Source organism: Schistocerca cancellata, chromosome 2, assembly GCF_023864275.1.
Source record: "Schistocerca cancellata isolate TAMUIC-IGC-003103 chromosome 2, iqSchCanc2.1, whole genome shotgun sequence".
In the NCBI taxonomy this organism is placed as follows: Eukaryota; Metazoa; Arthropoda; class Insecta; order Orthoptera; family Acrididae; genus Schistocerca; species Schistocerca cancellata.
The window spans coordinates 936,295,640-936,317,215 of record NC_064627.1 but is presented as its reverse complement, the minus strand read 5'-3'; the positions used below and the strand labels follow the sequence as shown (position 1 = coordinate 936,317,215).

The 21,576-nt window shown below is 43.2% G+C and overlaps 1 protein-coding gene across 1 annotated transcript in view; it reads right to left on the bottom strand.

The window, feature by feature from the left end:
- Positions 1-21,576, bottom strand: part of LOC126162907 (retinaldehyde-binding protein 1) — a 114,043-nt gene that overhangs the window by 56,149 nt on the left and 36,318 nt on the right. The window contains exon 3 of the mRNA XM_049919718.1: positions 17,942-18,033. Coding sequence (XP_049775675.1) covers positions 17,942-18,033 — 92 coding nt within the window. The remainder of the gene's footprint in view (positions 1-17,941; positions 18,034-21,576) is intronic.

Below are 21,576 nucleotides of genomic sequence, written 5' to 3'. Positions count from 1 at the left end.
TAAGGACATCACACACATCCATGCCCGAGGCAGGATTCGAACCTGCGAGCGTAGCAGCAGCGCGGTTCCGGACTGAAGCGCCTAGAACCGCTCGGCCACAACGGTCGGCCCATTCGTCCGTGATATACAGTGTCAGTTACTCGACTCACTTCTGTAAATTCCTGTTCGTATGAGAGATATCGATTTTATCTCGCGTTATAATACGAAATTTTTCTCATTACAAATGGTGGCGTTTATGGATCAACTTATTTCCTTTTTTAATTGATTCAGCTGTGGGTTCTTGGTGAAACATTGCATGATATACTGTATTAACTGAAGGATACACTTCTTCCTGCTTCTTTTATAAAGTTTATTATTACTGTGCAAGCTTGGATTCCGGCTATAGCCCCATTTTTCTACTACACAATTGATCCCAAATATGAGAACCAAAAAAAGATAACATGTCACCTTCTTAATTTATCGATTCTTGATCTGAGCTATAAAAGTTATCTCTGTTGACAATTTTGACTCAGTTACAAAATTCATTAGAGAGCATTTACAATAACTATCACACTGGAGTAGAGTTATGCACTGGAATGAAAATTTTTTCATTGTCTACGCACGAATGAAGGCACGAAGCTGTTACTTCTATGTAGAGTTTGTAGCATTGTCTAAACGCGGTGAACTAAGATTTTCTTATTCAATAATAAATGGAGGATGCATACATCTCTTCAATAGTTTCTAAAAATTTCTAACTGAGTAAGACATTAAATTCCAGTTGTTGTTGTTGTGGTCTTCAGTCCTGAGACTGGTTTGCTGCAACTCTCCATGCTACCCTATCCTGTGCAAGCTTGTTCATCTCCCAGTACTTACTGCAACCCACATCCTTCTGAATCTGCTTAGTGTATTCATCTCTTGGACTCCCTCGACAATTTTTACCCTCCACGCTGCCCTCCAATGCTAAATTTGTGATCCTTTGATGCCTCAGAACCGGTCCCTTCTTTTTGTTAAGTTGTGCCACATACTCCTCTTCTCCCCAATTCTATTCAATGCTTCATCATTAGTTATGTGATCTATCCATCTAATCTTCAGCATTCTTCTGTAGCACCACATTTCGAAAGCTTCTATTCTCTTTTTGTCCAAACTATTTATCGTCCATGTTTCACTTCCATACATGGCTACACTCCATATAAATACTTTCAGAAACGACTTCCTGACACTTAAATCTATACTCGATGTTAACAAATTTCTCTTCTTCAGAAACGCTTTCCTTGCCATTGCCAGTCTACATTTTATATCCTCTCTACTTCGACCATCATCAGTTATTTTGCTCCCCAAATAGCAAAACTCCTTTACTACTTTAAGTATCTCATTTCCTAATCTAATTCCCTCAGCATCACCCGACTTAATTCGACTACATTCCATTATCCTCCTTTTGCTTTTCTTGATGTTCATCTTATATCCTCCTTTGAAGACACTGTCCATTCCGTTCAGCTGCTCTTCCAGGTCCTTTGCTGTCTCTGGCAGAATTACAATGTCATCGGCGAACCTTAAAGTTTTTACTTCTTCTCCATGGATTTTAATTCCTACTCCGAATTTTTCTTTTGTTTCTTTTACTGCTTGCTCAATATACAGATTGAATAACATCGGGGAAAGGCTACAACCCTGTCTCACTTCCTTCCCAACCACTGCTTCCCTTTCATGCCCCTCTACTCTTATAACTGCCATCTGGTTTCTGTACAATTCCAGTTAAGCTAGGAGATTAAAGAAGCCACATTCAACATCTGCCGATCATTGCTTAAACGTAAACCACAGATATGTAATACACTGCCGGAAAAAAATTAGTACACCTGGAAAGACGACGTCGACTTCGATCCGATGGTGGCGTATGCCACCTGCAGGATAGTAGATGTACTGATAATAGTTTTAGCATCGTCTACCAACAGATAGCGTAATGTCATAGCTATCAGCGTGCCACCTGCGCCAATCCTGTATTAGCCAGAGGGCTCCGTGCAGTGGCAGACGTCTGACGCAAGCAGGTAACTGTGCCACAGAGAGGCACTCGAGCTTCCTACAAACAACTGAGCGAGTTTGAAAGGGGTCAAAAAATGGTTCAAATGGCTCTGAGCACTATGCGACTCAACTTCTGAGGTCATCAGTCCCCTTGAACTTAGAACTACTTAAACCTAACTAACCTAAGGACATCACACACATCCATGCCCGAGGCAGGATTTGAACCTGCGACCGTAGCGGTCGCGCGGTTCCAGACTGAAGCGCCTAGAACCGCTCGGCCACCACGGCCGGCGAAAGGGGTCAGTTTGTAGACTTCCGACCGGAAGATGGTCCTCTTGGAGAACTGCCGCACAAGTTGGACGTGCTGCGTCAGTTGTGCAACGATGTTGGTATCAGTGGTCACGTGAAAATTCTCACACCTGTAGACGAATTTCTGGACGTCCACGCAGCACAGACGCCCGCCAGAATTCTCGTATTGTAAGGGCAGGAGTGGCACATCGTACAGCTAACACAGCACAGATAAGAGCGCTTGTGAGCCAGACGTTTCAACATGAACTGTAGCGAACTGGTTATTAGCAGTGGGACTACGGGCACGCGCGCTTCTAGCCCGTTTTCCACCATCGCCACAGCATCGTTGTGCACAGCTCGACTGCTCACGTCAGAGGATCGGTTGGAGTGGTCTCTACCAATGAAAGTAGATTCTATATGTGATCTTTGTTGATCCATTATGGGCTGTGGGTCAACAGCTGCATGTATTTCTTGATACAGTAATTTACCAACAGCCGTATACAGGGTGAGTCACCTAACGTTACCGCTGGATATATTTCGTAAACCACATCAAATACTGACGAACCGATTCCACAGACCGAACGTGAGGAAAGGGGCTAGTGTAATTGTTTAATGCAAACCATACAAAAATGCACGGAAGTATGTTTTTTAACACAAACCTACGTTTTTTTATAAATGGAACCACGTTAGTTTTGTTAGCACATCTGAACATATAAACAAATATGTAATCAGTGCCGTTCGTTGCATTGTAAAATGTTAATTACATCCGGAGATATTGTAACCTAAAGTTGACGCTTGAAAAATCCGACGTTCAGTTGCGTGTTGTAACAAACGCGGGCCACGGTCGGCGAGCAGCATCTGCAGGGACATGTTTACGATGACGACCGTGTTTACGAGTGTGGCTGTAGTGCACTGTTGTGGTTTGGTCTAGCTGTCGCAGTTTCCGCATGTAGCGCTTGCTGCTGTTGTTATTCTGCATTCGTCTCTGCACGCAGACCAATTGTAGTACACCGTGTTACCAGACGTCTGTGATAGCGTAGTGTTGTAGGAACTGTGACCATGGTGTATTCGAACTCTGAAAAGGCGGAGATGATACTCATCTATGGCGAGTGTCGACGAAATGCAGCTGAAGCCTGCAGGGTGTATGCAGAATGGTACCCGGACAGAGAGCATCCAACGTGCCACACATTGCAAAACATCTACCGCCAACTGTGTGCAACAGGTATGGTAGTAGCACGCAAACGGGTCCGTAACAGACCCGTCACAGGAGAAGCGGGTGCAGTTGGTGTGTTAGCTGTTGTTGCCATGAACCCAGACATGAGTACACGGGACATTGCGAGAGCCGGTGGACTGAGTCATAGTAGTGTCATGCGCATACTGCATCGTCACCGCTTTCACCCGTTTCATGTGTCGCTACATCAGCAATTACATGGTGATGACTTTAATCATCGAGTGCAATTCTGTCAATGGGCATTAACAGAGAATGCGTTGCTGTTCTACCTGTTTACCGATGAAGCGGGTTTCACAAACCACGGGGCAGTGAATCTACGGAACATGCATTACTGGTCCGTGGACAGTCCTCGCTGGCTCAGACAGGTAGAGCGACAGCGACCGTGGACTGTAAATGTATGGTGCGGAATCATTGGCGACCACCTCATTGGTCCTCACTTCATTGCAGGGGCCCAAACAGCTGCAACATACATCGCGTTTCTACAGAATGATCTGCCAACGTTGCTCGAAAATGTCCCACTGGAGACGCGTCGACGTATGTGGTATCAGCATGATGGTACACCTGCACATTCCGCAATTAACACTAGGCTGACCCTTGACAGGATGTTCGACGGGCGTTTCATAAATTGGGCAGCCCATTCTCCTGATCTTACACCTCTGAACTTCTTTCTGTGGGGTACCTTGAAGGAGAATGTGTACCGTGATGTGCCTACAACCCCAGAGGATATGAAACAACGTATTGTGGCAGCCTGCAGCGACATTACACCAGATGTACTGCGGCGTGTACGACATTCATTACGCCAGAGATTGCAATTGTGTGCAGCAAATGATTGCCACCGCATTGAACATGTATTGGCCTAACATGTCGGGACACACTCTATTCCACTCCATAATTTAAAACCGAAACCACGTGTGTACGTGTACCTCACCCCTCATGGTAATGTACATGTGTGTCAGTCAAAAAGACCAATAAAAAGGTGTTAGCATGTGGACGTAATGTGCTGTTCCAGTCTCTTCTGTACCTAAGGTCCATCACCGTTTCCTTTGGATCCCTACGTAATTCGGTACTCTCCGATACACACGATCGAACAGCGGAGGAGTGGTACTAAAGCGTCAACTTTAGGTTACAATATCTCCGGATGTAATTAACATTTTAAAATGCAGCAAAAGGCACGGATTACGTATTTGTTTATATGTTCAGATGTGCTAACAAAACTAACGGGGTTCCATTTAAAAAAACGTAAGTTTGTGTTAAAAAACATACTTCCGTGCATTTTTTTATGGTTTGCATTAACCAATTACACTAGCCCCTCTCCTCACGTTCGGTATGTGGAATCGATTCGTCAGTATTTGATGTGGTTTACGAAATATATCCAGCGGTAATGTTAGTTGACTCACCCCGTATATTGTAGAAATTTATTTTATGAACTTCTTGTATGCAATCAGTTTCAGCATTACATTGATGCCATCTTCAGGCCCCTGTACAATGAGTAGAACAAATGTACTATTATAAAAATGTAGAACATACGTTAACAATTGACAGGTATCTATGTTAACTATGTAAGTGGCTCACAAGGACATATTGTATATCATTAAAATTATATGTAATACTAGGGCAAACGTGCTTCTGCCTATGTCATGTTTTTGTAAATAGTTTTCACTGATATATAAGAACGTATTTATACGCTATTAAGCAATTTTATAGTTGGTGTAATACTGAATTTCCTCGATACTTAGCTGATGGGTATAAATTCGTTATTGTTTGATTTTAGCTAGTCAAATATTCTGACAAGGCTTTAGGTACCGTGACATTTAGACCCATGCAGACAGTCCCCAACTCACTAAGGTCATTAGACAGAATATAATGACATTGGATGATGTAATTAAGATCCTGATAGTCATCTTATACGTTACTACACCTGGCCTCAATGCAACCTTGAGAATGGTTTGACATGGTTATAGGTGGTACCCTTAGTCATGGGGATGGTATACCTTTCATTTTGAGGTTTATGTTCGGACTTAGAGGCGGCCTCCTATATTTTTCTTTTTCTTCTGTTACTTTTTATTCGTTCGATTCCACTTGTTATAATCCTACATAATTGTTTAGGACTTATGTGTAAGGGGTAGACGTTCTTTGATTTATAGAGATCGAGCATCTTCTTTTTCACTATGACTATATGAGACAGCTACTGTCGTTGCATTAATCCACTCAGCACACTGCGAGGTGGTCTTACATAGGAGTCCCAATGTGGTGCCTACGGGACCAGGTTTGATGATTTTTATAGTAGGATTGCATTGGTTTAATTCGTGAATGTAGTTGGGTTTTAAGACAAACATTTTTATGCTTCTTATCTTAATATTGCGGCAGCTATTTATCGTACCACACATAACACGACCTGGGCTACACATACGTAACTTAAGTGTTCAGGCATGGTTATGTCACATTTTATTGTATTTAAATTTATTTTATTGTTCATTTATGTTAGTTAATTATTATAAAAAAATTCTTCCACTGGGCATATGATTGTATACAGTACATTTGATTGTTGTGATGCATGACCTATTCCAACTGTGTGGTACGGATTTATGAATAATAGCGTATACATATGTTCATCTGTTATGCTATATTCGAGTAAAACAGTGAAAACTATTAACAACAACATGACATAGGCAGAAGCACATTTGCCCTAGTAATACATATAACTTTAATGATATACAATTTGTCCTTTTGAGCCACTTACATAGTTAACACAGATACCTGTCAATTTTTAACGTATGTTCTATATTTTTATAATAATACATTTCTTCTACTCATTGTACAGGGGCCTGAAGATGGCATCAATGTAGTGCCGAAACTGGTTGAATATAAGAAGTTTATGAAATAAATTTCTACAATATATACGGCTGTTGGTAAATTATTGTATCAAGAAATCTACATGTGGTGTCTGTTCTTTCGGAAACGTCCGAAACGATTACAGACGCACAACAAGCTCGAAATCTCACGGGAATCAGTGAAGTGCTACGAGTAGTGAGGATTATGGCAACGGTCACATCAGCAATAGTGTGTGCATAAGTTGAGAATTTGGTTCTGACGGGAGGCGTGCTAGTTGCAATGAGCACTGTTTGCCTTGTAAGCAGGGGACCCAGGTTCGATTTTCGGTCCTGCACAAATTTCCAATTTTTCCCATTGCTTTAATTCAATCCCACTGGCAGCTAAGGTCGTTAATTTCTCTGTGTCTTAAAGCAGATTCTGCCTGCGCGCAAGTGATCGTCATTTGCGAGGTCACACTATCCCCACCCCAGGTCTTATGGTCTCGCGTGCGATAGCCTACAATCCTCGTACATCTTTGGTGTATCTGGAGGGGACGTTAACCAGCGCTTGGTACGCCCAGAAAGTTGCTAGACCCGTTCTTTTGCCGTTATTGCAACAAGAAGGGGATGTGTTGTTCCAACAGGATAATGTCCGTCCACACACTGTCCGTGAAACTCAGAAACGTGCTCTGCAAAACGTGCAGCACCTTCCCTGGACAGCACCATCTCCAGACGTGTCTCCAGTCGAGAACGTGTGGGTTATGATGGGACGGGAAGTGACTCGTGCGAATAGTCAGTCAACAATTCTTACAGAACTACGTAAACAAGTCAAGCAGGCGTGGCAACACGTATCCCAGGACAGTGTTCGCCATCTGGATGCCATAGTCAGCGCTTGCATTGCCACCCGTGGAGGGTACACCAGTTACTAATATGCGTGTTACAGCATGGCTCGATACATGGTTTCTCAGAACCGCTTGTGCTACTGATCTGTAACAGTAATCGTTTCATGTACCCCATCTTCACTGTTGCAACAATAAGACAGGAGTGAATTGGAAACATCCAAAAGGGTGTACCAATTTTTTTCCGGCAGTGTCGATGTAGAAGTAACAATAGTGAAAAACCCAGTAATAAGCAGTCACAAGAGCGTAAAACACAAAAAACAGAGTAATGAAACAACGCTTCCGACGCAGTCCTTGCCAGGAGCGGTGACAACAAGACCAGATCATTGATCTCCAAAGTGCTGACGGTCCTGCTGCCGGGAATAGGAAACGAAAAATGCAAAAGCGAAAATAAGAAGACACCTGAACCAGAATAGATAAATTTTTCTACATATTCAGATTAAAGAGGCAGAGCACTACGTGCTCGATTCGAACTCCCCCGAAACCATGGAGAGAATCATCCCCTGTGAACATATTCGAGTAAAGCAATAGCTCTCAGGTGCAAATGTACTTTGCTGTTGTTGCTGTCACTACGGAAATGATCCACATAGCGTCGTTGTGCCGTACTTCAATTGCAGTCATGAATGAATACACTAGGCGCATATCGGCCAACTCATCACCAATAAACCTATCCACACCACACAGCATCGCTGTTAATATGCAACTAACATTGCCAGAGAAATAAACCCGAGACTGAACCGAGCAATACTAAATGTAAGCTTGAGGGCAAAGAATAAAGTGAACATTACTGTAGTCCCCGATAGAATCAAAGTTGGTCAACAGCAAGTGCCGCAAATACACTCATGCTCATAAATTAACGATAATGCTGATACATGGTGAAACAACTCTCTGGTGGGCGGTTTGCGGGTTTAAGTCACCTCTAGCTATGACCAAGCGGTGCATTTGACCTGCGGTCGTCGCACGGTGGCGCTAGCATCAGCCAACATACGCAGAGGTGTGTCGGTGCATGTAGACTACGGTGCAGCGAGTAAGTGTGCAGACGTTTTCAGACGTGCTAATGGTGACAGTGTGTTGAAAATGGCTCAAAGAACACATATCGATGACGGTCATAGCACGGTCCCTCCGTGTGCCACAAAGTGTGATCTCAAGATTGTGGAAACGATTCCCGCAGACAGGGAACGTGTCCAGGCGCTACAGTACCGGACGTCCACAGTGTACAACACCACAAGAAGACCGATATCTCATCATCAGTGCCCGCAGACGGCCACGGAGTACTGCAGGTAGCTTTGCTCAGGACCTTACCGCAACCACTGGAACAGTTGTCTCCAGACACACAGTCTACAGACGACTGAGCAGGCATGGTTTATTCGCCCAGAGACCTGCAAGGTGCAGTCCACTGACGCCTGGTCACAGGAGAGCGCGTAAAGCCTGGTATCAAGAACACAGTACATAATCACCGGAACAGTGGTCCCAGGTTATGTTCACGGACGAGTCCAGGTATAGTGCGAACAGTGATTCTCGCCGGGTTTTCTTTTGGCGTGAACGAGGAACCAGATACCAACACCTTCATATCCTTGAAAGGGACCTGTATGGAGGTCGTGGTTTGATAGTGTGGGGTGGGATTATGATTGGTGCACGAACACCCCTGCATGTCTTTGACAGAGGAACTATAAGAGGTCAGGTGTATCGGGACGTCATATTGCACCAATATGTCCGCCTTTTCAGGGGTGCAGTGGGTCCCACCTTCCTCCTGATGGATGATAATGCATGGCCCCACCGAGCTGCCGTCGTGGAGGAGTACCTTGAAACAGAAGATATCAGGCGAATGGATTGGCCTGCCTGTTTTCCAGACCTAAACCACATCGAGTACGTCTGGGGTGCTCTCGGTCGACGTCTTCGAACCCCTACGACCCTTCAGGAGCTCCGATAGGCGCTGGTACAAGAATGGGAAGCTATAGGCCCTCCCCCATCAGCTGCTCGACCACCTGATCCAGAGTATGCCAACCCGATGTGCGGCCTGTGTACGTGTGCATGGTGATCATATCCCATATTGATGTCGGGGTACATGCGCAGGAAACAGTGGCGTTTTGCAGCACATGTGTTTCGGGCCGGTTTTCTCAACTTATCACCAATACCGTGGACTTACAGAAATGTGTTGTGTATGTTCCCCATGTGCCTATGCTATTAGCGCCAGTTTTGTGTAGTGCCACGTTGTGTGGCACCACATTCTGCCATTATTCTTAATTTATAAAAATGAGTGTAAGATACACAGCGCATACCGCTGACACTTGCACTGCTATGGAGATATTTTCAGGGGGGTAATGTAGATATAAAGATAAACGGGGTAAGAAATCGAAATAAAAGCAATTACTCTGTAATGAGCAATCGGCCCCTTATCCTAAAATACGCAGAAGATATCTCTGAACTTTCTCTGAAAATTTTGTCGGTAGAGTTCGGGTTCAAAGTATATAAGCGCATTTCGCGAAGTTTTTGACACAAGCATTGCCTCTTAAAAGTAGTCAAAATATTACAACTACTGCACGAAATATATTCCTTAGTGGAAAGTTTCGTATTTTTTTCAAAGCTTCTACACTTTGATTAACAGTGTCATTACTTTGTCGTGTTAGTAGAAAACGACATACAAATAACTTACCAAGAACAGCTATTACGTAAAAATTTATTTTTAATGGCAACCACCATGATCGAGTAGAAAATATGTAGTTTGAAAAAGTGAAACAGCTAAGAGATTTTCCTTTTAATAAGACGAGAGCGATCTTTGATATTATTAAAACACTTTGCTATTAACCAACCTTGAGAGTATATGTATCTTTCACGAGCTGTACTCTGCACAAGAGCGTAGTACTTCCGTGTAGCGAAGGTGCTAATTGGCGCTTTAAGTAGGTAGTGATTCGAGAAGAAATCATTACGATAAAGACTACCCACTAACGATTGTGTGGATCGCAATGCGGTCGCTCTCAGTGTGTAGAGTTTAATGTACTTTCAGCTACGAGAACTTATTTCATAATTACGGCACTGCATGTCAACAGTCAAACAAATTTCTTCATCTCTTAAAGACATATGTGGACTGTTTTGTTTTATTAGTAGAATAAGACCACAGCAAGCTGTACTGTTACCTGCTTTATACTCGTATTATCTTTTAACTGAACGATTTTTATTCGTAGTAACGAACCTACTGCAAAGCTCACAAACCACTCCATATCGAATTAATCCTAGTGTGTTTTGAAATGCCTTAATGTAGCGTCTGAGCAAACCATAGCAAGAGATGTCAATGTATTAAACTCTAAATGTTGTGGTGAGGTATTGTGAACGCTATATGTTACCAGAGAAACTAAATTATTTCTCTTACGATATGCTCTTCAAGCAGCCATGCTGCATAGACATTGAAAGTGCCTTTCTTTCTCAAAGGAATTATTTAAAAGAAAATACTTCGGTATAATATTGCTCGTATTTACTGTATTGTCACTGTAATTACGCAGAAAATTTTTACCTAACTCTGCCGGACAGTGTTTGACGCACACATCAAATAATTGAAATTACTGTAATTTAAGTTATTAGCAACCTGATCTATTTACAGCTCAGATCAGTGATCAATAATAAGACATTCCATTTGCCAATCAAATCACTTAAGTTGTTGCAGAGCTTCGTAAGAGCCTGCTATATCGATTAATAGTATCTTTCGATGTAATTTCACCTTTTGAATTGCGTGTAACTAAAAAAGTACTAAGCACAACGATGCTAGTCAATTGTATATCGTGGGCACAGTCATTTGTTGATTACGGCTTCCATATCCCCACGTTATTAATGTCGAAATGATCCCATCCTTGCACCCATGCAATAAATACCTGTCTTAAAATTTAAATTATTTGTGTTTACTTTCAGTTACAAATAATAGTCCAATTAAAGATCTTGTCATACTTATCCACTATGCAGTCCATAGCTACAAGTGATCGTGGTGCGCATGATTGTAACAAAATTTATTAAATTCCCTAGTAGGAGAGAAACAGATTAAAGTTATAATTTTCAAAACGACATTATGCAACTCGTTCAGTGAAATTTTGTATTTACAATCACTCTCTTTCTCTTCATATAACAAAGTAAAGTAAATCTGAAAACAAACTTAGAAAGTTTCTGGTTGACAACTCCTCTATTCCGTAGAAGAATTTCTATTACCGTAATGTGTTACACATGGTGGGTAGAAACTACTAAATCAAAACTTTCCTGGTAGATTAAAACTGTGTGTTCTGCAAGGTTCGCAGGAGAGCTTCTGTAAAGTTTGAAAGGTAGGAGACGAGGTACTGGCAGAAGGAAAACTGTGAGGAGGGGGCGTGAGTCGTGCTTGGGTAGCTCAGTTGGTAGAGCATTTGCCCGCGAAAGGCAAAGGTCCCAACTTCGAGTGTCGGTCCGGCACACAGTTTTAATCTGCCAGGAAAGTTTCATATCAGCGCACATTCCGCTGCAGAGTGAAAATCTCATTCTACTAAATCAAAAGTTTATATTTGTTTTTTATAAAAAAAACTCTTACTAATGTTCAGCAAGTAACCGTATGTACAAATTAATTTACAATGTGAATGTAAAATGACTCGTTCCACACCATTACTATTTATTGTGCAAAATGATCCATGCAACATGAAGCAAGCTATTTATTATCTGATACACATATTAATTTGAATGTATTGCTGCATAATTGTAAATTCAGTTGATACCGATAAAGACTCCAGACTTTATTATTCGAAGTCAACTAGAACTTGTATGTCATGTTATTGTTTATTTTCCCAGTTGTTTACCTCGTGTTAACTGCAGAAACATTATTGTATTTAAATTTCAGACCCCCAGGAAAAAAAATGTTGAAATGTGTGTGAAATCTAATGGGACTTAACTGCTAAGGTCATCAGTCCCTAAGCTCACACACTACTTAACCTAAATTATCCTAAGGACAAATACACACACCCATGGCCGAGGGAGGACTCGAACCTCCGCCGGGACCATCCGCACAGTCCATGACTGCAGCGCCTAAGACGGCTCGGCTAATCCCGCGCGGCGTGTAACAGAGAAACTTGGTAGATATGCTGATGCGTTAATGCAGAAACGATTTAAGCTGAAAAAAATATTTTCACTTTTGGCCACCAGGTGGAAATCTTACGCTGTGCACTGTCTGAATGACAGTATGACATCCACGCTTTCATTTGACAAGTCATAACGTGAATGAACAATATGGCTACCGAGGAGAGAGACCGTGTGCTGTTAGTGAAACAGTTTTATGTGAACGGCAGCAGCTACAGTGCTGCATTGAGAGTGTATCGCCTTCTGAAAGGTCTGGTTGTTTAAAAAAGATGGTAATGAAAATCGAAAACATGGGTGAGCTTGCTGTGGCACCCGGAAGAGGAAACCATCCTATCGCGGTGAAAGTTGACGAGGTTGCTGTTACTGTAACTGGCCGTGCAGCATGTGACCCTTGTAGTGCTAGCCCCGGTGCAGTGTCACGAGAACTGACCATCTCATGGTCAACAGTGCGGAAAGTGTTGCGGGCTGTTTTACACTCGTACCCGTACAAGATCCAGACGGTGCAACGATTGAAACCTCACGATCCACAGTTCCATTCTGAACCTGCGCTTCAGTTTTATGGCACGGATCGAAGTGAATGACATGTGGCCGACCAATATTCTATGAAGTGATGTGGCACATTTTACGCTACAGAGTGCAGTGATTATAAAGAATTGCCTAATTTTGGGGTACTGTTAAACCGTGTGTTCTACACGAAGGGCCGTAGCACTCACTGTACGTGACTGTGTGGTGTGGATCCAGTTTTTTTTTTTTTTTATTAAAGAAAATATGCCCATAGGGCATGTTAGTTGTACTGTAACGTCTCCACGTTTTCGAGACCTCCTTGTCCAGCATGTGATTCCTGGTGGTGGTGGTTGTTGGGATGTTTAAGGGGGACTAAACAGCTAAGGTCATCAGTCCCCCATTCCAAAAACAAGCGAGACAAAGTCGCAGAGCAGATAAAACCCCAAGGGGAAGGAGACTGCCCCCACCCCCCAGGTGCTAAAGAACACAAATTAGGCAACGAACACTACAGAAAGGAAGAGTACAGACGAACACCAGACAGAAAGAAATGGAAGAGAAGACTATGGCCGGAGACTGGTTGACTGACCACGACAACAAAAAAGGGAAAGAGTCAACCATCCAATGAGACACCAAAACAGCAACAAATATGGAGAGACGCGAGGACAAAAGACACAGAAACGGAAAAGTGCAGGACCCCCCTAAATGGATCCATAAAAAGGACTAGCACGGATAAAATGTAAAACATTGTCAGCCATGGAGGCATCGTCGCATAAAATCAAAGGCAAGGTGCCCGGGAGATTAAAAGACTGCCGAAGGGTGCGCAGTCGGGGACACTCCAATAAAATGTGGGCGACCGTCAGCCGGGACCCACACCGACACAGGGGGGGATCCTCCTGACGCAAAAGATGGCCGTGCGTCAGGTATGTATGGCCGATGCGGAGCCGACACAGGATGACAGAGTCCCTGCGAGAAGACCGCAGGGAGGAGCGCCACACATCGGTCGTCTCCTTGACAGCCCGCAGTTTATTAGGCACTGTCATGCCTCGCCACTCAGCAGACCACATCCCAAGCATCCTGTTTTGGAAGAGCACAGCCGTGTGGAATTCACTGTTTTCATGCAATATGATTTATAATAAACTCAACATCATGCCTCCACGTCCCGTTCCTAATCCATTACATGTGGAAACACTTCTATAAGCCTTTCTTGCATTCACAACCACGGATTTTCACCTCGTGGCCAAAATTGGAACTAACGTTTTTCCAATATAAATCGGTTCTGCATTAACGCGTTAGCATATCTACCGTACGATAATACCGTATCTGCCGCACGATAATTACAGCCAACACTGGGCCTTCGTGAGCAGCTGCACTTTAGTTAAAACCACCCGGTAGTAAAGAGAGTGCAAGGAGAACACTCGAAGTGTACAGTTTGGCAGGCGCCAACGGTCCAGTGTCCTCCAGCAGAACGAAATGTTGTTGACCGTGCGGATTTAGGTTTTCTATGATTTTCCAAAATCGCTGTAGTCGAATGCTTGGATGATTCTTTCGAAAGAGCACGGCCGATTTCCGACCCTGTCCTTCCCCAATCTGAGCTTGTGCCCTGTAGGTAATGACCTTCCTTTTTTTTTCCTTTTAAAAGTCGTTGACAGAATCAAGTTGCAACTACCCGTCTGGGCGTCTGTCACGGACTGTGCGGCTGGTCCCGGAGGAGGTTCGAGTCCTCCCTCGGGCATGGGTGTGTGTGTTTGTCCTTAGCAGTTAAGTCCCATAAGATTTCACACACATTTTAACATTTTTTTTTCTCTGACATACGACAATTAAAGACCACAGTGGATATCCGTCAGTAGTTGCACTTTAATTATATCGACGAGGTACGAGGTGCATTCAAGTTCTAAGGCCTCCGATTTTTTTTCTCCAGACTGGAAAGAGATAGAAACATGCACATTGTTTTAAAATGAGGCCGCGTTCATTGTCAATACGTCCCAGAGATGGCAGCTCCGTACGGCAGATGGAATTTTACCGCCAGCGGCGAGAATGAGAACTGTTTTAAATACTTAAAATGGCGACGTTTTCCTTACTTGAACAGCGTGCAATCATTCGTTTTCTGAATTTGCGTGGTGTGAAACCAATTGAAATTCATCGACAGTTGAAGGAGACATGTGGTGATGGAGTTATGGATGTATCGAAAGTGCATTCGTGGGTGCGACAGTTTAATGAAGGCAGAACATCGTGTGACAACAAATCGAAACAACCTCGGGCTCGCACAAGCCGGTCTGACGACATGATCGAGAAAGTGGAGAGAATTGTTTTGGTGGATCGCCGAATGACTGTTGAACAGATTGCCTCCATAGTTGGCATTTCTGTGGGTTCTGTGCACACAATCCTGCATGACGACCTGAAAATTCGAAAAGTGTCATCCAGTTGGGTGCCACGAATGCTGACGGACGACCACATGGCTGCCCGTGTGGCATGTTGCCGAGCAATGTTGACGCGCAACGACAGCATGAATGGGACTTTCTTTTCATCGGCTGTGACAATGGACGAGACGTGGATCCCATTTTTCAATCCAGAAACAAAGCGTCAGTCAGCTCAATGGAAGCACACAGATTCACCGCCACCAAAAAAATTTCGGGTAGCCGCCAGTGCTGAAAAAATGATGGTGTCCATGTTCTGGGACAGCGAGGACGTAATCCTTACTCATTGCGTTCCAAAGGGCACTACGGTAACAGGTGCATCCTACGAAAATGTTTTTATGAACAAATTCCTTCCTGCACTGCAACAAAAACTTCCGGGAAGGGCTGCGCGTGTGCTGTTTCACCAAAACAACGCACCCGCACATCGAGCTAACGTTACGCAACAGTTTCTTCGTGATAACAACTTTGAAGTGATTCCTCATGCTCCCTACTCACCCGACCTGGCTCCTAGTAACTTTTGGCTTTTTCCAACAATGAAAGACACTCTCTGTGGCCGCACATTCACCAGCCGTGCTGCTATTGCCTCAGCGATTTTCCAGTGGTCAAACCAGACTCCTAAAGAAGCCTTCGCCGCTGCCATGGAATCATGGCGTCAGCGTTGTGAAAAATGTGTACGTCTGCAGGGCGATTACGTCGAGAAGTAGCACCAGTTTCATCGATTTCGGGTGAGTAGTTAATTAGAAAAAAAAATCGGAGGCCTTAGAACTTGAATGCACCTCGTACATCATGCCACATGTAACATTTATGGCTTTAGGTGCCGCAATACTCAGCCCTCAACTTCATTTCATAATTTAGTTGAGATTGCATCAGGTGAAGTGTGACGTACGAAGTGGAGTGAGGTGTAGGCATCAGATGGTACATTGTGTACCGATTCCATGAGAAATTGTGGCAGTTCAGCAATCGGATATGGCTAACTGCCTGAACAGGAGATGTAGAGATTACCGCGTGGGCCAGCCTGCTAAATCTCTAATTTTCATTTACTAATATTTTTAAAATGTGACGCACATTTAATGAAGAATCATACCATCTATCCTCTCAATAGTAAGCAATCATCTATTCACTTCAATTTCATCTTAATAATAACATTAGAATAGGAGTCCGCCCCCGGTAGCTGAATGGTCAGCGTGACGGATTGTAAATCCTCTGGGCCCGGGTTTGATTCCCAGCTGGGTCGGGGAATTTTCTCCGCCCAGGGACTGCGTGTTGTGCTGTCCTCATCATCGTCCTATCATCCTCATCGACTGCAGGTCGCCGAAGTGGCGTCAAATTGAAAGACCGGCACCCGGCGAACGGTCTGTCCGACGGGGTGGCCCTAGCCATACGATTAAATGAATAAATAAATTAGAATAACGATACGCAGGCGAAGCATTTCATACGTCATCGGCTCCCGCCAGAATTGGGCACCGAGCAAAGTGATTTGCGCTGATCAGCTGAGTCGGTAAGTAGGGGATATACAGTACAGTTCGGTCTAGGCGCCGCACATTTAAGATCTGAGATGACGCCGTGTATAATGACCTTAAGAAATCTTAACTCTGCGAGCAAGTCAGAGAAAAACAGAGTATGGGTTGTGTAAACTGATCTGTGACTGTAATGTATTTAATGTTGCAGGATCATTAAGTGTTACATACGTGAACAGTGTTACTTGTGACTTTGTAGGCATATGTTTGTGGAATGTCTTGTCAGCAGTTTATCGTTTTAGCTGCTCTGTGTGTTATAAATAAACAAAAGGCCACAGGCATCCCATTTAACTCTGGGTACTTATTTAGTTGTGTACTGCCTTAGCCAACTAGCCGGCCGGTGTGGCCAAGCGGTTCTAGGCGCTACAGTCTGGAACCGCGCGGCCTCTACGGTCGCAGGTTCGAATCCTGCCTCGGGCATGGATGTGTGTGATGTCCTTAGGTTAGTTAGGTTTAAGTAGTTCTAAGTTCTAGGGGACTGATGACCTCAGAAGTTAAGTCCCATAGTGCTCAGAGCCATTTGAACCATTTGAACCTTAGCCAACTTAATAGTAAATTTCACACCCTCACGTCAAGAAAAACGTATTCATTACCTGAGTGCTATGTCTGCACAGGACACCTATAGAAGACATCAGGTGGGTCAACAATTACAGAATCTCAGTGTTCTGCTTTGGCGTGGCAGAGTACAGCCAGGTCCTGCGTTCCCAGTACAAATGGGAACATTTACAAGCTAACTGTGGTAACACAGAGGAGGGAATGGACGCGCAGAGTACATGTTGCACTGGACACTGTCGTCACATTCAGTCACAAAGCATTTTGTCGTTTTTATAGCCGTACGCAAGCAGGTGCTGAGGCAGCAGGTTTTAGATTAGATTAGATTTACTTTCATTCCAATTGATCCGTAGTGAGGAGGTCCTCCAGGATGTGGAACATGTCAGAAAAACAACAATACATGACAAATATTTACAACTAAAACAAATAAGCTAATGTACCATTCCACAGATCCCAAGTGGAATGATCGTCATTTTTTACTGAACACTATATGGAAGAGTCAATTTACAAATACTAATGCACTGAATTTAAAATAAAAAAGTTTTTTATTTATTTATAAGGTAATAAACATGTAATTCAACTACTGTAATACTTAATTACAATGAACACATTACTGCACACTGCACTGAAATGGTGCAGCAGGAACACTCACCAGCTCGTGGGCGCTCTTAGGGTAGTACTTGGTTGGCCGCAGGAAGCGGATGAGGAAGTCGTCGTCATCTCTGTAGTGCAGCGTCGGGTCAGCTGCAAACAACACACATGCATACCATTATTAACACATGCAGCCATTTTTCCTCGGTTATTTACTTAATATTATTAATATCTGCAGCCATTTTCGCTCAATTGATTGATACTAGTCTTTAACCTCAAAGCCTTACCGCAGTATTGCACCAACATTTTTCAGTTTTCAGTGGGCGGCTTACTCCAGACAAACTTATCATTTATGAAGCAGTGTGCGTTACTTGGCAGTTCAGTTTTGGATTCTGTACCATTTCTTATACAGGAATGACGTTCCAAGACACATGCATCAATATGGTTTTTCAGCTTTCACAATGAAGGGCAGTAGAGTTGTTACACTAATAGGATAGCATCATGGTAATGATGAACAACCTGAATTGGAAGAAGCTTGAAGATGGATACCACCTATCTACACTTACATCTACACTCTGCAAACGGCTGTGAAGTGCGTGGCACTGGGTACTGCCCATTGTACCATGTATTATCGTTTCCTCCCAGTCCATTCGCGTTCGGAGCACGGTAGAATAACTGCTTAAGCGCCTCTTTACGTGCCGTAATTAGCCCAAGCTGGTTTTCACGGTCCCTAAAGCCGTCGGCACACGGACCGTGCATCCGAATGTTGAGCGTTGAGCGTGCCGAGTTTCTGACATCATGGCGTGGAACAGAACGTTCAAGAGTCTTTTCGAACGTGCAGAGCAATATCTAGCATGTCAGATATTCCGGGCGCGCGTCTGAGCGTTGACCAATGAGATGGCACAACGTCACCTACGTCACATGCACGCCATCTCCCTTCAGCACAAAGTTGTGAGGCGCCATATTGGCATTCATTTCAAGCCTGTACGTATATATGCCGTTTGTGAGCACCAGCAAATTGAGAATCACTGAAAAACCCATTGTTACCTATGTGATCCGTTCCAACAAAATAATGAGAAACATCATATTCGCGGCAAAAGAATTATTGTAACTTACGTATTATGAGAATTTGCTATTTGAAGACTGAGGACTGAGGATCCACCCAAAACGCATTGTTCTTTGTGCGATTTGTTATAATTGAATTTCAGTTAGTAACATAGCTACAACTAAAGCTTTCAGCCAGTTCTAAGATGTTAGGAATGGCAACTAAGCCCATCATGTTGGTTTAACGTGGTGAGTAGCGTCACTATTCTGTGGAATTTCTATTCTGTGGTTCGCGACTCGCCACTGCCTAAATTTTTGCCTAATATTTGCGTTTTTATTAGTTTCTGATACTTTATTATTAGTTTAATATAAGTATATACGATAATTTTTGATGTTATGTAAATATAAGTTCACCTTTCTTTGGGTGTTCGATTGGTTTGATCTACAGGACAGCTTGCGCTACTTGTATAAAGATATTTTGCTCCTTTTTCTTTTACGCTTCGTAATTCACATGTTGCAAAGATTCTGCTACTGGGTGGGAACAGTAATCAAGTAAGACTGACCTTGGGGTTTTATCAAAATGTGGGAATGATGAATTAATGTTTATCTTACGTGAAGAAGTATACCAAATTTGTACCGCACTGTTTGCAACGGAACTTTTATAAGCTTGTGTCCTTATTGATTGGACACGGTACTTCCTTTTTCGTGGACAATGGAGGAAATATGCGTTTTAATAGAGCCAACTTGGAAATTTTACGCGAGCCCGTTTAGTAAACAGTGTGATTTACGAACTAGAAACTTCCCCCAACTGCCGCCGGAGTGCGTTGTGATCGCGTGTACTACGTTGGGGCCCACGTGCTGTGTGCACAGGTCGCATCGTTTCTGAGCGTTTAGCAGCACGTTGAACTCGGCACGCTCAACGCTCAACGTTCGACAGCACGATCCGTGTGCCGACGGCTTAAGGGAGTGATATGTAGGGAGTCGCTGTATATTCCTAGATTCTTCACTTAATACTACTTTACTACTGTCTATCTCACGAACGTCTACTCACAAAGTTTCAAGAATATTAAGAGAAGAATCTAGGAATAATCTACAGCCCTCTATGTGTCTCTGCCATAGGGACTGCGAAAATTGGATCATGACAATTACAGTATGCATGCAGACATTTAAAGAGCCGTTCTTCCCAAGCTTCATATGTGAGTGGAAGAAATCCTAATAGTTGGGTGCACAGGAAAGTACCCTCTGGCACGCACTTCAAATTGATTGACAGAGCATGGATGTAGATGTAGCTGTATCTAAAAGTGCTATAATAGTTTAAATGAATGTACAGCGAATGTAATGTATGGAGCTGCCCCACAGCTGTAAGCAAGCACTTCCTCAAGATTGTAAGTGTCTGTACCACATCACAATATATGCTTTGTCTATTGCAATAAATCATCAGTAATTCCTTACTGTTTCAAATAAAGAGAAACATTCGCAAATATATGTCTAAAGGAAAATATGACAATCGTTATGTTATTTGGCAGTTTAATCCCAAACTGTCCCATAACCAATTTTATAATGTAATATGCATGTTCTATAGTTAATCACGTCAAATTGTTAACAGTGCATGAAACTGCATGCACTATACATTGCTGCCAATGACTAAATTGTTAATTATTTCTATTTCTCCTTTCTTTTTGATACGGTGAAGAAGTCTTGTTATTTTGCCAACTTTGGGGGCTTTTAGCTGGCTCGCAAAATGGAAGTCAACTTAGGGGAACAGAAGAGTCGTAAAGTTGTTTGGTGTGGTAGCCGTTCTTCACGTTTGTGAAGAGCAGTGAAAGATAGTCAGCCACGTCCGCCCAGCGGTAATGTCCAGGAGACAGGCAGCGTGTCATAAAAACAGCATTTTGCCAGAAGCAGAAAGGAACTCTTTTTAGCTACGATAAGATTCTCAAGGCTATTTGAAAATACAAGACTATGTAGCATGGAAGCAGCCATTGAGTTCTGGCAAGGCGTGCTGGAATTTTTGTTGGTTAATATTGGTTGGATAGTAGTAATTATTTCGGTATAATGGGCAAGTTTCCACATGTGCATAGATGCAGGGCTTTTGGTTGGGCATGACTGAAAATCCATAATGTAGTGGAGGAGATTTTCTGTCTCCTTCCCTGGGCCATACGTTGCTGGTTAACCAAGACAAAATCTACAAGAGCAAGAAACTGCTAAACTTGTTTATTAAACTACCATTGGTCAGAACTCGCAAGGTCTGCTGCAGTTGGCTGGCGAGATTTAGATGCTAGCAGAAGCAGTTAAGTCTGATAGAGTACAGTCAGAACAAAATTCAACTTCTGCGGCCACAGAACTCTTGCTTCAGAGAGATCAAGGAGAACACACTTCTCCTTACGCCACAGCATATCACACTTCGCCTTAGGACGCCACTGAGGCAACCCTCGACGATAAACATAGAGTTTTAGTCATCACTGCAGCCGTCGTCTACACTCGCACAGTTTAAGAGTGGCAAGCATGCATTGTCGTAGCAGCCACCGAGACAAGAGGAGTGTGAAGTTAGTTAATTTGCTTCAAGGTTTCACTTCGAAGACCTAATTTTCACAGTCAGCTAGTTGCACCCATCACTTTTTTTTGGCGGAAGTACTAGTGTTCTTCCATTCT